This window comes from Danio rerio, chromosome 15, assembly GCF_052040795.2.
Source record: "Danio rerio strain M-AB ecotype USA chromosome 15, GRCz13ab, whole genome shotgun sequence".
In the NCBI taxonomy this organism is placed as follows: domain Eukaryota; kingdom Metazoa; phylum Chordata; class Actinopteri; order Cypriniformes; family Danionidae; genus Danio; species Danio rerio.
Window position 1 is genome coordinate 29,668,983 of NC_141035.1, and position 14,030 is coordinate 29,683,012.

A 14,030-nucleotide genomic window follows, 5' to 3' on the forward strand; every position below is an offset into this window, starting at 1 on the left:
ATTTTTACTGCCTTAATATGATTTGCAAGTTATGCCGTAGTTTATATTTATATTGCCATATTAGGTTCGCAAAGATTTTTATTGCACCAATACTAGGTGAACATGACCCTCATTCCAGCAAATATTTCATGGAATGGATGAGATGGGTGACATCATTTACCTCTTAGTGATGAGTCAATCACAGTTTTATTTATTAATGACTTTATAGGGCAACGCAGTGGCTCAGTAGGTAGTTCTCTCACACTACAGCAAGAAGGTCGCTGATTCGATACTCGGCTGGGTCAGTTGGTGTTTCTTTGTGGAGTTTGAAGAAAATGAATGAATGAATGAATGAATGAATTAATTAATTATGAGTTTATTTAGCATGTCGGCATCCCCAGTTTTATGCCACAGTCACACTAGAGTTTTAGCATGCGAAATTCTGTCGTATAGTGCTGCGAAAAGGGATGGAATTAAACAAGATGATTAGACATTAAAAAAAGTGAGCGATTGGTCCATATTTTAAATATCTGTCCAAAGAGGTCATGCTTTGATTTTTGATTGGTCTCAGACGCACGTGATGCAATTTTGCAGGTCAGAGTTCACCAAGCTTTAACTTTGCAATGCAGTGAACTGCAAAACTTCGCACAAGCTTGCGTTTCCGGTCTGTCGCATTCGCATGGGTATAAATGGAATTCTATGGGGTTTGACTGCGGCTTTTGTCCCTTTTGCTCTAGGATTACAGCATGAGACACATGAGTTGTACAGTAACAACTCATTCCATAATCTTCACTTTTACAGTTTTTTAAAATTATGTTAAATAAAGTGTGGCATTCAAGAAGGCATCTTGAAAGATCATAAACATATATTTATAACATTTTTCTGACCTTCTCTACCTTGTTTGTTTATTTAGCTTTTTAATGTTGACATCAAACATTTGTGATTTACTTTCTCTTTTCTATCTGTGTCAATACTTTAGCAATGATGAAGTGTGTTTCTTGTCCTCTGCCCAGATGTGGCCCGCTTACCAGAGTTCCAAGAGATGCACAGCAGTGGCAATGACCCGCCTCTCTGCTTGATGATTGGCTATGCTGATGGAATGCAGATTTGGAGCATATCAGTGAGTCTCTCTCTGCACCACATGGTCTGCATTCAAATGTAAATACTTGTCTGTGGTAGTCCAAGAACAGTATGTGAAAATACCAAATTCATAGCATTCATAAAACAGTAGGCAAAGCTTATACTGGTGACCTTATACTTTTGTTGAGTTTCAGAAATGCACATGCAATGGACACTTTACTATCCTATGAGGCTGCCTGAGATTGTCGTGAATGGCATTAACAGTAACACAAAAGGCACTGTAAATCACATGACAGCATGACAAATTTAATACATCTGAATTAGATATTACACACATTCCTGCTATATAGAACATCATTTTTGGACTTTAGCTATCATGTTTTTCTTCAGACATATACAGTTGAAGTAAGAATTATTAGCCCTCCTGTTAAAGTTGAATACTGTTTATAATTTTTTCCCCAAATTCTGTGCAATGGAAAGTTTTTTTCAACACATTTCTAAATGTAATAGTTTTAACAACTAATTTCTAACAACTTTCTAATCTTTGCCATGATGACATAATACATAAAACATGATACATAATATTTACTAGATAATTTCAAGATACGAGTATTCAGATTAAAAAGCAATTAAAATGATTTACCAGGTAAATTAGGTTAACTATAAGTTAAAATAATCAGTCGAGTATAACAATTATATAGTTGTTGTATAACAATTGTTTTTTTGTAGACAATCAAAAAGATTCTTAAAAGGGCTAATAATATTGACCTTAAATGGTCAAAAGCCAAAATAAAACAAAGAATTTTAAGAAGAATAAAATATTATAGAAAATGTTGTGCAAAGTGCTTTGCTCCATTAAATATCAACAATTTAAACAAGTGATCAGTATTTTATGCTGCAAAGGTTTGTCAAGAAGGCTTACATATACATTTTATCGACAACCAATCAATTTAATCAATTTTTGGTTTCTAAAGTGGGTTAGATAAAGGCAAGATGAACATTTTGACACTACCACAACTAGGATAATTTAAGAAAAAGTTTTAGACAGCCGATGGGGATATAATCATACCTGTGCCCATAATTAGTGTACATACCTGTGCCTATAATTATTATACACTCTTTAAAAAAATAAAAAATAAAAAATTATTCAATATCAATAGTCATCTGGGGCCTCATGTATCAACGCTGCGTACGCACAAAAACTTTGCGTACGCCTGGTTTCACGGTCAGAATCGCTCACGTTTGGATTTACTAACAATGAACTGAACGTGGGAATATGCGCAGCTCCACGCCAGCTTTATGGCTGGCGTACGCACATTTTTTGTGCGTGTCTGTTTTATTTCCATTGGCGACTCCTAGAGGCAGTTGTGTTAAATTGCTCTCTACAAAGTGTCTGAGCCTTGCAATGGTAGCTGTATGAGACTAGCAGGTATATAAGGTTTCCATACCATATAGTTGACCAGCTAAACATTAAAGCACAATTTGCAGCGGTCGCCTGTTTTCCCAATGTAATCTGAGCTATCTACTGCACGCACATTGCTATAAAGACACTATCTGAAGATGAATTTGCATGCGTGAATCAGAAACATTTCCATTCAATAAATGTGCAAATAAAATTTGATGCACAAACTTCTTAATGATTCCTACTTGTCTTTCTCATGATAAATAGTTGGCAAAATCTGATATGTAGCGGGGGAAAAAAGAAGAAAGAGTTCATCAGACGCTGGATTCGAACCGAGTTCATGCTCGAACGTGTCAAAACTTATTGACATGCGTCTTACGAGCTGCGCCACTGAGATTGTTATGGGTACTGCAACATTTTACACCTATAAACCACACTATTTCTTTTCAATTCTCTCAGTGCGATGTTCAGACCCAACTGTGTTAACCGCATCAGCTAAACTTTTTTCATTTGTTGTTAATTCCGGAGAACAAACTTGCAAATAACACCGTTTTTCTCTGGTCTACCTCCGAAAGCAGCACCTCCAATTCACATTCTGTTCAAAGTTTCTCTTCTTGCTTGCTTTTGCAATTACTTTTTCGTTGGGTTTTGCCAAAGTAGAGTCATTAGCATATTCATACGGGGGAGGAGGCAGGGAGGGGTTTTGTGCTCGTGCATGTTGCGCTCAGTTTCACGTTCATTCGGATGTACAAAAGAATATGCGTGAGATTCGGCGTACGCAGTGTTTCATACATCTGAATTTTTTTCTGCGTACGCACATTTACAGCTTTGTGCGTACGCAATGTTTTAGTATGATTTCCACGCAAGTCCTCGTACATGAGGCCCCTGGTCTTTCCAAAGTTCCATTTTCTTATCTCCACAAGCTGCATTTATTTATACATTTAAATTAGGGCTGCATGATATTGGAAAAATCTAACATTGTGATATTTTTTATTTTAGGATATATATTGCAATGCGAATACAATTTCACCAAATGAGAATAATTATTTTGGAATAATTTTTAAATTTTCAAGTGACTTGGGTGATTCTGTATGGTAGAGCACAGAATATAATAAACCATTTACTAGCATAGATAAATTTGATAATGAAAAAGATACAAATTAAATAAACAGCGTTTGATTGTTTTCTGTGGTGTCAAACTGTATTCAGGTATACAGTAATTAAATAATCTAATGTAAAATAATACCACATAGTCTTCATTTTATAAACAAAGTCATTAATCATTATTAATTTTTTCAATCATTAAACCCCCTGAATTATTAGCCCCCTGCTTATTTTTTCCCTCAATTTCTGTTCAACGGAGTGACGATTTCTTCAACACATTTCTAAACATAATAGTTTTAATAACTCATTTCTAATAACTGATTTATTTTATCTTTGCCATGATGACAGTAAATAATATTTTACTAGATTATATATATATACACACACACACACACACACACACACACACACACACACACACACACAGTTGAAGTTAAAATTATTAGCCCCCCTCTCAATTTTTTTCCCCTTTTTTTATAATTCCCAAACGGTGTTTAACAGAGCAAGGAAATTTTCACAGTATGTCTGATAATATTTTTTCTTATGGAGAAAGTCTTATTTGTTTTATTTCGACTAGAATAAAATCAGTTATTAATTTTTTAAATAAAATAAGGACAAAATTATTAGCCCCTTTATGCAATTGATAGTCTACAAAACAAACCATCATTATACAATAACTTGCCTCATTACCCTAACCTGTCTAGTTAACTTAATTAACCTAGTTACACTTTAGTAAAATATTATGTACTTTCATCATGGCAAAGATAATGTAAATTAAAAATTAAAAATGATTTATAAAAACCTATTATGTTTAGTAATGTGTTGAAAAAAAAAAAAATCTTCTCTTCGATAAACAGAAATTAGGAAAGAAATAAACTGGGGGGGGGGGGGGGGCTAATAATTCTGACTTCAACTGTGTGTGTGTGTGTGTGTGTGTAATTTTTTTAAACGACAATTTTTATTTTAAACATTGCCATTCAAATTGAAAAAATAAATAAATAAATACAAAAACAAACAAAAAAACAAGAAAAATATAGACTCAAAATAACTTAATTTAAAATAGTAAAATAAATAAATAATATAATATTAAATAATACAGCAATAATATATTTGTCTAATTTATATACTTTCAATGTCCATCAGTTCAAGACAGGAGTCACCATTTAGATTCTCCAAAAAGTCATAGAATACTTTTATAATAGACCAAAATATCTGCATTTTGTTTTTCAAAAAATAGGCCTTTTCCAAGGCAAGAGGTCATCCTTTTTATCCACTGAGATGCACCAGGACTGTCTTTTTTTTCCAAGAACACACAATTACATGTTTAGTTTGCATCAAACATAAAATTAGCGGTAATGTTCCTGTTTGGTCACATTAAAGTCCAATGGACACATATGTAATATACACAGATTGGGATCAAGAGGAATTACTTTACCAATGATTTCAGAATATCTTGTTTTCTGTAAAAAAGTTTAGAATCTCTTGAGTGTGAGTAAATGATGAAGAAATGTTAATTTTGGGTGAACTTGTTAATTTTGGGGTAAATGTGCAATGCTGTGACTCTCTTTCACCACGTGGTGTCACCATAGACAAAGACAAGTCTGTAATTCTAGAGTAAAGTTCCTAGTATTGAAGTTGGATGAAATGATGTGAAAATATGTTAAGCTCTTCATCATGTCAAACAATAAATGATATCACTTCCCGAATAAAATGGAGAAGGTGTCCGCCTTGGTTTTTCAGTTGTAGGGTAGATAAAGATATCCTCCAAATAATGTGTTTTGTCACCCTTGCTCTGCTTTGAAAGATTTACCCTTTATTGTATTATTTTTATGAGTGTCCTGACAGTTATCACCTCAGGAAAGAGTTGCACTTTTTATGACATAAATTATGCTGAGCATCATCACGGACATGAGCTCGCTATTCTTTGGAAGAGCGAATATCACACATTTTTGTGTGTAGAAGGTGTTGGAAGCGTCACATTGTCTGACTGTATGTTGCCTGTAAAGTGTTTGTGACTGTTGCTGAGATGACACCTTCTGTTTTGATGCTTAAAGGAGGAGGAGAGACACAAGCAGCAGTACATTTCTGTGCATTTGTATCTTGTTGTTGAAGCAGGATCTTTTGATGGAGGTGTTGCAGGAGAGGGCAGGAAGATTAGATGGGGCTAATTGAAGTGGTAGACTAAAGGATGACATTTAGTACAGTGCTAAGAAGTGCTAGAATGTGTGTAGTCTTTATTTGTTGCTGTACTTTTAGTTTATAAATACTTTTTATGCTTTTATAGTTGGATCAGGGTGTTTGGAAATCTGACTCTGTATAAAATTGTACATTTTAAGGAGGGAATAATGGTGCACAATGTATCATATAATATTATATTTATTTATGATTTCTTTTGTTTATAAATAGATTCAATATGTTTATGACAATGACATCAGTGAGTATTTAAATTAGGGCTGAACAATATATAGTTTGAGCCTCTATATTGCAATGAATGTATCTGCCGCAGTCACACCGCAGGATTAGATATTAAAAGATTAATAAAAATATATATTTATGCAATGATGACCATGCTCTGTTACATTTGATTGTTCGATTTCTGTAGTTGAGTACTGTTTGACTCTTCAGAAAACCACAAAGCACTGTTTATTTATTTATTTTTACTTTCAGTTTATTATAATTTATGCAGATGCAGTGAATGAAGTAGAATTGATCATCCCAGAGACATCCAAGTAGAGCTATTCAACTCGTCTGAAATTATTTTCGTATTGCAATAATATCACAATGTCAGATTTTTCCAATATCATGCAGCCCTAATTTAAATGTTATTAAATAGCATTATTATATATAACTTTTAACATTTTAATGTAATATTTTAATGTAAACATGCACTGTAAAAAATATGTTAATTAACATATTTATAAATGGTTGTAAATTACATTATGGGAGCATTATCTCTGATCTGTTGACATTTGATGATAAAAAATTCAGCTGAACAGTTTAACACAAAATGACTTTAATTGACGTTTTAGTAGTTTGAAAGAATATAATGTTTAAGAAATAACATATGAAGAAATAAATCTGTAAAATAACAGAAAATACGCTGGCAAGTTATTACTTGGGTTTTTGTACTGTAATATACAACACCAACTCAGACAATATATCACTGTAGTGTATACTATTAAAAATGTTAATAAAAGTCACTTTTCCAACTTTTTAAGGTTAAAAGTTGTCAGAAGAAATATCAAAGTCTCATAATGCGACTCCAAAGCACAAACAAATGGGGAAAAATAAAAAAAACATGAATCAGAAAATACAGAAAACTATTAATTTATTTCACAGATATTTTTTTATTAATGATATTGTTAAGATTTTTCTAAACCTGTAGTATTTAATATGATTGATTTTTAGTTCTATCATAACAGCTCTCTGTGAGATCTAGTTTGGTAATGAATATGTATATAGAAATGTTTGTTTTTGGTCTTGGTGGTGTAGATCTGCTATACTGCTGCTACTTTGAGTATTGGTGCAGAAACAAGCAAGAAACAAGACTTGCTACTGTCAGTGTTTTTACACACATGCTGTCTGAGAATATAACAAAATATAACACATAAAATACATTTGATCCTGTTGCAGATCTATACATATGTGGAGCTGTGGTGGTGGAGTGTGTATGAAAGATTTTTCCACAGTTTGTTAATTGAACAACACTGAGTTATTTAAATATTGAGGAGACATGAGTTGATGTGGTTGGAAGTAGATTGGATGATTCCTATCAGCCTACACTCCCAACAGAGTTTGATGCCAGAACTTTGTGATTGTACTGTGTTTTGCATTATTGTAAATATGTTGAAAATAATTATTGAACAAGATTCTACACATTTAAAGTTTATTTTGGTATTACATTTATTTATAGACAATATACATTTGTAAGCTTATAATTTATAGCATGAAAAACATTTATCTGCATATTAGCATCAGCTCAGGTTCAGATAATCAATAATCAGATTCATAATCATATTTGTGTGACATTATTATACCATTTTTTTTTACATTAGCCCAAAATCAATTTGATCAGTTTTGCTTTAGTATTATCTAGTCATACAAAGTGGTCATTCAGGACTTACTGGCTTATATTTCTTGAAATATCAAGAAAAAGCCCTTTGTGTAAGAGGGGTTGGGGGGAGGCTAATAATTCTGACTTCCACTGTATATATATATATATATATATATATATATATATATATATATATATATATATATATGTATATGTGTGTATGTGTGTGTGTGTGTGTGTGTGTGTGTGTGTGTGTGTGTGTGTGTGTGTGTGTGTGTGTGTGTGTGTGTGTGTGTGTGTGTGTGTGTGTGTGTGTATTGAGAGGGAGAGAGAATTCTGTTTCTTTTATTTTTAATTAATTTGTTAAACTTTAAATTGTTCAATAGTTTTTCTTACTTTTTTTAGTACTCTTGTTTATATATTTATGTCTACAAGTATTTTTCTTGGATGGTGTATGTTTTTTTGTATTTAACATGCTGTGGATAAATAGTTTTAGGCCTTGTCTTAATATCATATGGCAATGTAATAATATTTTCTTTTTTAAAATTTAATTACTGTTGATTTTGCCATCAATCTATCTATTACTGTATGAAAATTGCATTACATTGTTAATGGATGGACTTGTCATGCTCATTTTAATTTTTAAACATTTTGTGGGGAGTGTGGGGTAAACTGGAGCACCCGGAAGAAACAGCAACACGTGGAGAACAGGTAAACCCCACACAGAAATGCCAACTGACATAGCAGGGACTTGAACCAGCGACCTTCTTGCTTTGAGGCGACAGTGCTAACCACCGAGCCACCATGTCACCCTACGGATGTTTAGATTATTATAAAATGAAACATTCAATTCCTTTCAAATAATAATCACAGTGAACATGAATGCGTTTCAGCCTTTACATTGCTCAGAGTACTTTAGGAAGCAGATCATAAGTTCATATCCATTTTCCTTCTCATTATATCAAGAGCTCTTCAGGCCAGGAGACGGAGACGTCACCAATCCTTCTTTTCTAATGTAAGACCTCCATCTGCTTTCAGAAGCTCTTCTCTTTCTAAGAAAACAAACAGAGCTACCGTCTCTCTTAGCTCCAGATACTGTTCATTCATTCCCAATTCACTGAATTCCATCACACAGAGTGGCTGAAGATTAACAAAACTCATTTCACGAGCACCGTCTACACTCCATCCATTTATATGACGAATTCAGAAAGGACAAGAGGGAGAAGTCTCAATTTTGCATATTGCTGTGATAAATAGTAATGTAATATCTGAGAGCTTGGTGATGGATGCCACCACTAAAGCCGTGTAAAGCGAGGATGAGCAGTCTGGTAATGCACAATGACAGTCGCATTAATGTAAACCTCACAATCCGCTAAATTCCATTATTCCTCTGCCCTATTTGCCAGCCGGGGGTTTTGTTTTGTGGCCCTCTTGCATTACCTCTCTCTTGTTTTCTCCCCTTCTGTCACTCTCTCTCTCACATCAAAAGTACCGTGCGGTAGATGCCATATTAATCTCCCACTTGGCAGCTACAAAGTCTGCACTGAGCGCTTTTAATAAAAACACAACTCTGATCCTGCATTCGAAAAACCTACTAATTGTGCAAAAGAGTGATCATCCTCTGTGGGCTTATCTGCTTAAGACACGTGGATTATGGGCAGTAATGTGATAAAGGACGTTTCTGTAATTTAACGCACACAGAGACGAGCATTCAGGGCTTATTCTTAAAAAAAAAAAAAAAAGCTTGAATAAAAGGTCGTAGGATTTGGGGCGCCAATCAAAATATTTCCGCTTATGCGATGCGATATGCCACTCCCAGCTTCCGTTTTACAGATCTTTGGATTTCCACCAGCTTATTACAGTGTCGGCATTGGAATGACGCGATTAGGACTAATTGAATTTGTGTTTATATTGATATTGCGACTGAGTCAAATGTAGCTGGTCGTTCTGACTGCTGAATATGTTAGTCACGGACATGCTGTTGTAGTTTTTTTTTGTTTTTGAGGGGAGCACATTTATTAAGTACATGGTGGCTTTGTTTTGCGGTTTAGTTGTTGGCTCGCTCTTTATCCTTCATGTGAAATCTGTTTTTCTCAGTTTGCCTTTATTTGTCCTGCAGTGTGAATAGATCGCTCTTTGTTTGCGGCCCATTGTTCTTTGACTTCAATCAACCACATTTTTGCCCCTGAATGGCATCGTGCTGATCAGCAATTCAGATTTTTCTTACACTGGTGACAGTAAGACAAGACACCAGACTAACATTTGAGAGCAATTTTTACACTGTAAAAAAATAGTTGATGCCTTAAGTTTTTAAGTTGAATTATTTACTTACAGTGGCTTAACTTGAACAATGGTTAACTAATTTAAAGTGCATAAAAGCACATTTTATGATGACATTTTTTAAATTTACTTAAAATTGTCAAACAGTGTAAAGATGGAGGTATAAATGCTGGTGATTTTGTGGACTGAAAAGCCTTCTAAAAAGTGGTTGTAAAAAGTGTTAGTTTTTTTCACATTTAATTAATAAATTACTTTAATTCATTCGTTTTCTTTTCAGCTTAGTCCCTTTATTAATCAGGGGTCGCCACAGCAGAATGAACCACTAACTTATCCAGCATATGTTTTACGCAGCGGATGCCCTTCCAGTTGCAACCCATCACTGGGAAACACCCAAACACTCTCATGCACACACATAAACTATACAGACATTTTAGCTTACCCAATTCACCTATAGCGCATGTCTTGGGGAGTGTGGGGAAAAACCGGAGCAGCCGAATGAAACCCACGCGAACACGGGAAGAACATGCAAACTCCACACAGCAATGCTAACTCACCCAGCTGGGGCTCGAACCAGCGACCTTCTTGCTGTGAGGCGACAGTGCTACCCACTGTGCCACAGCACTGCAAATTACAAAAATATAAGTTCTCCATAGAATATCAATGATTACACTTACTTTTACCTAATTTCTGTCATAGTCATTTGTATATCACAGTCATTCTATTTGCATTGGAAGACCTCAGGTTCTATGTGGAGGTTCATTCCGCTCTGGCATCCCCTGATAAATTAGGCACTAATTACGAGTTCAGACGTCATGATTTTGACTGGGTGATGGGTTTTGACAAATTACTGACAAATGCCTGAAATCACAGGCAAATCGCTGCTTGTTTACGTGCGTATCAATCACATTTTGTAAACTATCAAAGGCGTGATCTGAGAGAATGGCAGATGAGTTACCGACGCCCGTGAGATATTTGAAATGCTAAATATCTGGAGCTGTTGGCGATTCAAAATCATGCCATGTGAAATGTGTTCCAATTGAAAATAACAGCGGCGATTGACCTGCAGCTAAGGAGAGAGCAGCATCCACTAGTATGGGTGTCTGCAGGCCAGCAGGTGGTTGAGAATAAGTTAAAAGGCCTAACTGTCTGTCTATTTGGACCCAAGAAATAGAGGAAAAACTAGTGTAAATATTGCAGAAGCGCTTGTGTCTGTTTGACGTGTCATCTGAGTGATACCACAACTGGGTTGAAAAAGAACAAAATTGAAGAGAAATTACTAATTCCTTTCAAAGCCAGGTAAGCAAAATAAGTACATTTTCTACCCCACTAAAGGCTTCTTTCTCATTATGTAGTTAAAAACAAAATATATACCTCACGTTGTTTTCATGTCACGTTACTACGTTGTAAGACGTAGTTTGCAGACCGAGACAAAGTTGTTGGTGATTCTTCTTATTGTAAAGTAATTCAGTATGAAACCCAATGTTGCTGATCCATCTTGGAGTGTAAACAGAGCAGTGACAGGACGCAAACCCAGAAAGTCATGCAGTGTGAACACATCAGTTTCATGATTACTTTGAAAATCATGCAGTCTGAACTCGGTATAAGCCGAAGGAAAATGAATGAATGAATGAACACAGCAACTCACTTGATAAAGAATTATTAGTTGCTCAACATAGTGTTTTTTAGTGAGCTGTTCCGCTAAACTCTAACCAAAATCCGACTGACTGAATCAATCAGTTCCCTGCTATAAGCTGGATAAAATGATCCATTTAAAAGATCTGGTTCAAACTAATTGTAAGTCTGTGAACTGTTCATCACTACTTTTCCAGGAAGAGGTAAATCAAAATTTGAATAAAAAACACTGGAGTGCTCTTGACACAAAACGATGACTATATGACTCTCCCTGTAAATTTATGGCTCATGAAATACAACATGTTAATCAAACACTTATGATCATTTTGTAGTTTCTTTTTCTCATTTTCACTTATCCACTTTTATTCTATAAAATTAACAATGGCTGAAATAAACAATCTTCAAAAATGAAGATGAGAAAGCAATTCAACTATGGTTTACGTTCTCGCTTGAACAGCACCACTCTACTGGATATCAAATGCATATGTCATTATTAATAACTTTGAGTTTTGTGGCTTCTATTCGTTTTCTGTTCATGTCCGAAGGCCAGATAATATTACACTGCTTTTTGTGTGTATATGGGTGAGTGTGTGTGTGTGTGTGTGGTGTCTTGCGTCGGTTTGTCTATAGATGCCTGATGTTTATCTTCTAGTTGTTGGGTGACTCATTATCAAACCACATCAAAGCCACTTCAGACCAAACAGAGCATTGTGTGAATCACAGTCAAGGACATTTATGTCTGTTAATGTTCCAAAGGGATGCCACAGTGTTTAGGACATTCGTCATGGGTGTTTTTAGTCAGACACTCTTTGTCAACTTTTTTGTGTGTTGGCTGATTTAAAAAAAAAAAGATAAAACCATGTAGCCCAATCAACTTTGTACTGTTATTTATGGACACCGTCTTGTTTCGGGCCTGATAACCTTAGTGATGTGACTCTGGTATAAACCCATATGCACATTCACAGTTTATGCTTCACATTCTCACACCCACCGTCCCCTCTTCTGTGTCTTTGAACTGAGTTTATCTCTCAAACATCACCATGCGGTGTCTTTAAACATGTTTCTTCTCTCTGCAGCTGAATGGGGAGGCACAGGAGCTCTTCTCTGTGCGGCATGGGCCTGTGCGAACTGCTAGAATCCTACCTGCTCCACATATCAGTGAGTGTCAGATGCACTACCTTGTCATCCCACTTCAACAGAACCAGCCAGAGACGCATAAATGCATTCATTTTAATAGCATACAGCAACTCCTTGAAACATTTACCCTTTTGCATGCTGTTAAAATGAATGCATGTTCAAAAGAAATGCCTGACTGAAACAAAGCCACTTATTTTGATGTTTTGTTGTCTATAGCCATGCTATATATCAGTGCTTCGCATAGGCTTGAAGTATACTTGTGGAGGTAGCTGGATTGAAACACACCATTTACCCACACCACATAGGTACTTAGCTATATTTGACAAACAAAACATACTTTTTAATAATACTTGTGTTTATTATGACACTGTTATACACTGTTTTTAATAGGTTAAAGTAAAAAAAAAAAAAACTTTTATGCTAATCAGGAGCCATGTGCACCCACTGACAGGTAAAATCTGCTTCGCTCTCTCTTTCAAGTTCAAAGCAAACTAGAATGCCAAAGCATTTTAGATATGTATATAAACTAGCCCATGTAATATATTAACATCATCAAATTAATCAAATAATCAGCAAATAAGAAATAAATGACAGAAAAGGTAATAAAAACAGACAATATCTCTAAAAAACTTAATAATTGCAAGTTTAAAACGAGTAGATTTTTTTAAAAATAAGGCAAATGCCTTGATTAACCATTACTAATGGTATAGACTATTTCAATATGGTGATGTCATTGGCCTATGAACATTTCCAGCTTGTTATCAAACTATTTCATAACTTTTACAAGAGGCAATTCAATCGTAATTTAAAGTTAAAACGGCTATTATAACATTATCCATATGTGGCTCTTTTTGGATTCTTGGAAGCTATATAAATTAAAAGTGTTAAGCAGGAAATAATTTGGGATCATTGTTTTTGTTTACATCCCTCAAAATAGTCAATGTATTTATTTTGCAGCCTTGGATGACATTTCGCCTTTGTGTGTATTGTAAAGTTTTTCGGAGTCATTTAGATTAATGAATCTATTATTTACTTTTTCTCTCTGTATTGCGGCTGTGTGTGCACTGTCAGCTGTGAAACCAGCTGGAAAGTAGTCTTTAATAAAAGAGTAATGCAAAAATGCATACGAGCTTTAGAAAGCGACAGCAAAAGTTGAATTCGGGACATTTTAGGAGATTTAGAAACCCAGGCTGGATGAACTTTAAGTCCCAAAAATATGCATCTCTGTGGGTATGCAGAGCACTTGTCAACAGTCCTGCAGACAGTCTCAAGTCTCGCGGGCACAGAACAAAACTGGTAAATGAGAGAAGATTTTCCACTACTTAATCGATCGCTGATGTTTGGTTATATTGAGCGGATACA

The 14,030-nt window shown here is 34.9% G+C and overlaps 1 protein-coding gene across 6 annotated transcripts in view; it reads left to right on the forward strand.

Annotated features, from left to right (window-relative positions):
* bcas3 (BCAS3 microtubule associated cell migration factor) overlaps positions 1-14,030 on the forward strand; it is a 402,243-nt gene that overhangs the window by 3,574 nt on the left and 384,639 nt on the right. For all 6 annotated transcript variants that reach the window (XM_087282567.1, NM_200622.1, XM_087282563.1 and 3 more), the window contains 2 exon segments: positions 993-1,099; positions 12,608-12,689. In XM_087282567.1, the coding sequence (XP_087138693.1) occupies positions 993-1,099; positions 12,608-12,689 (189 nt within the window).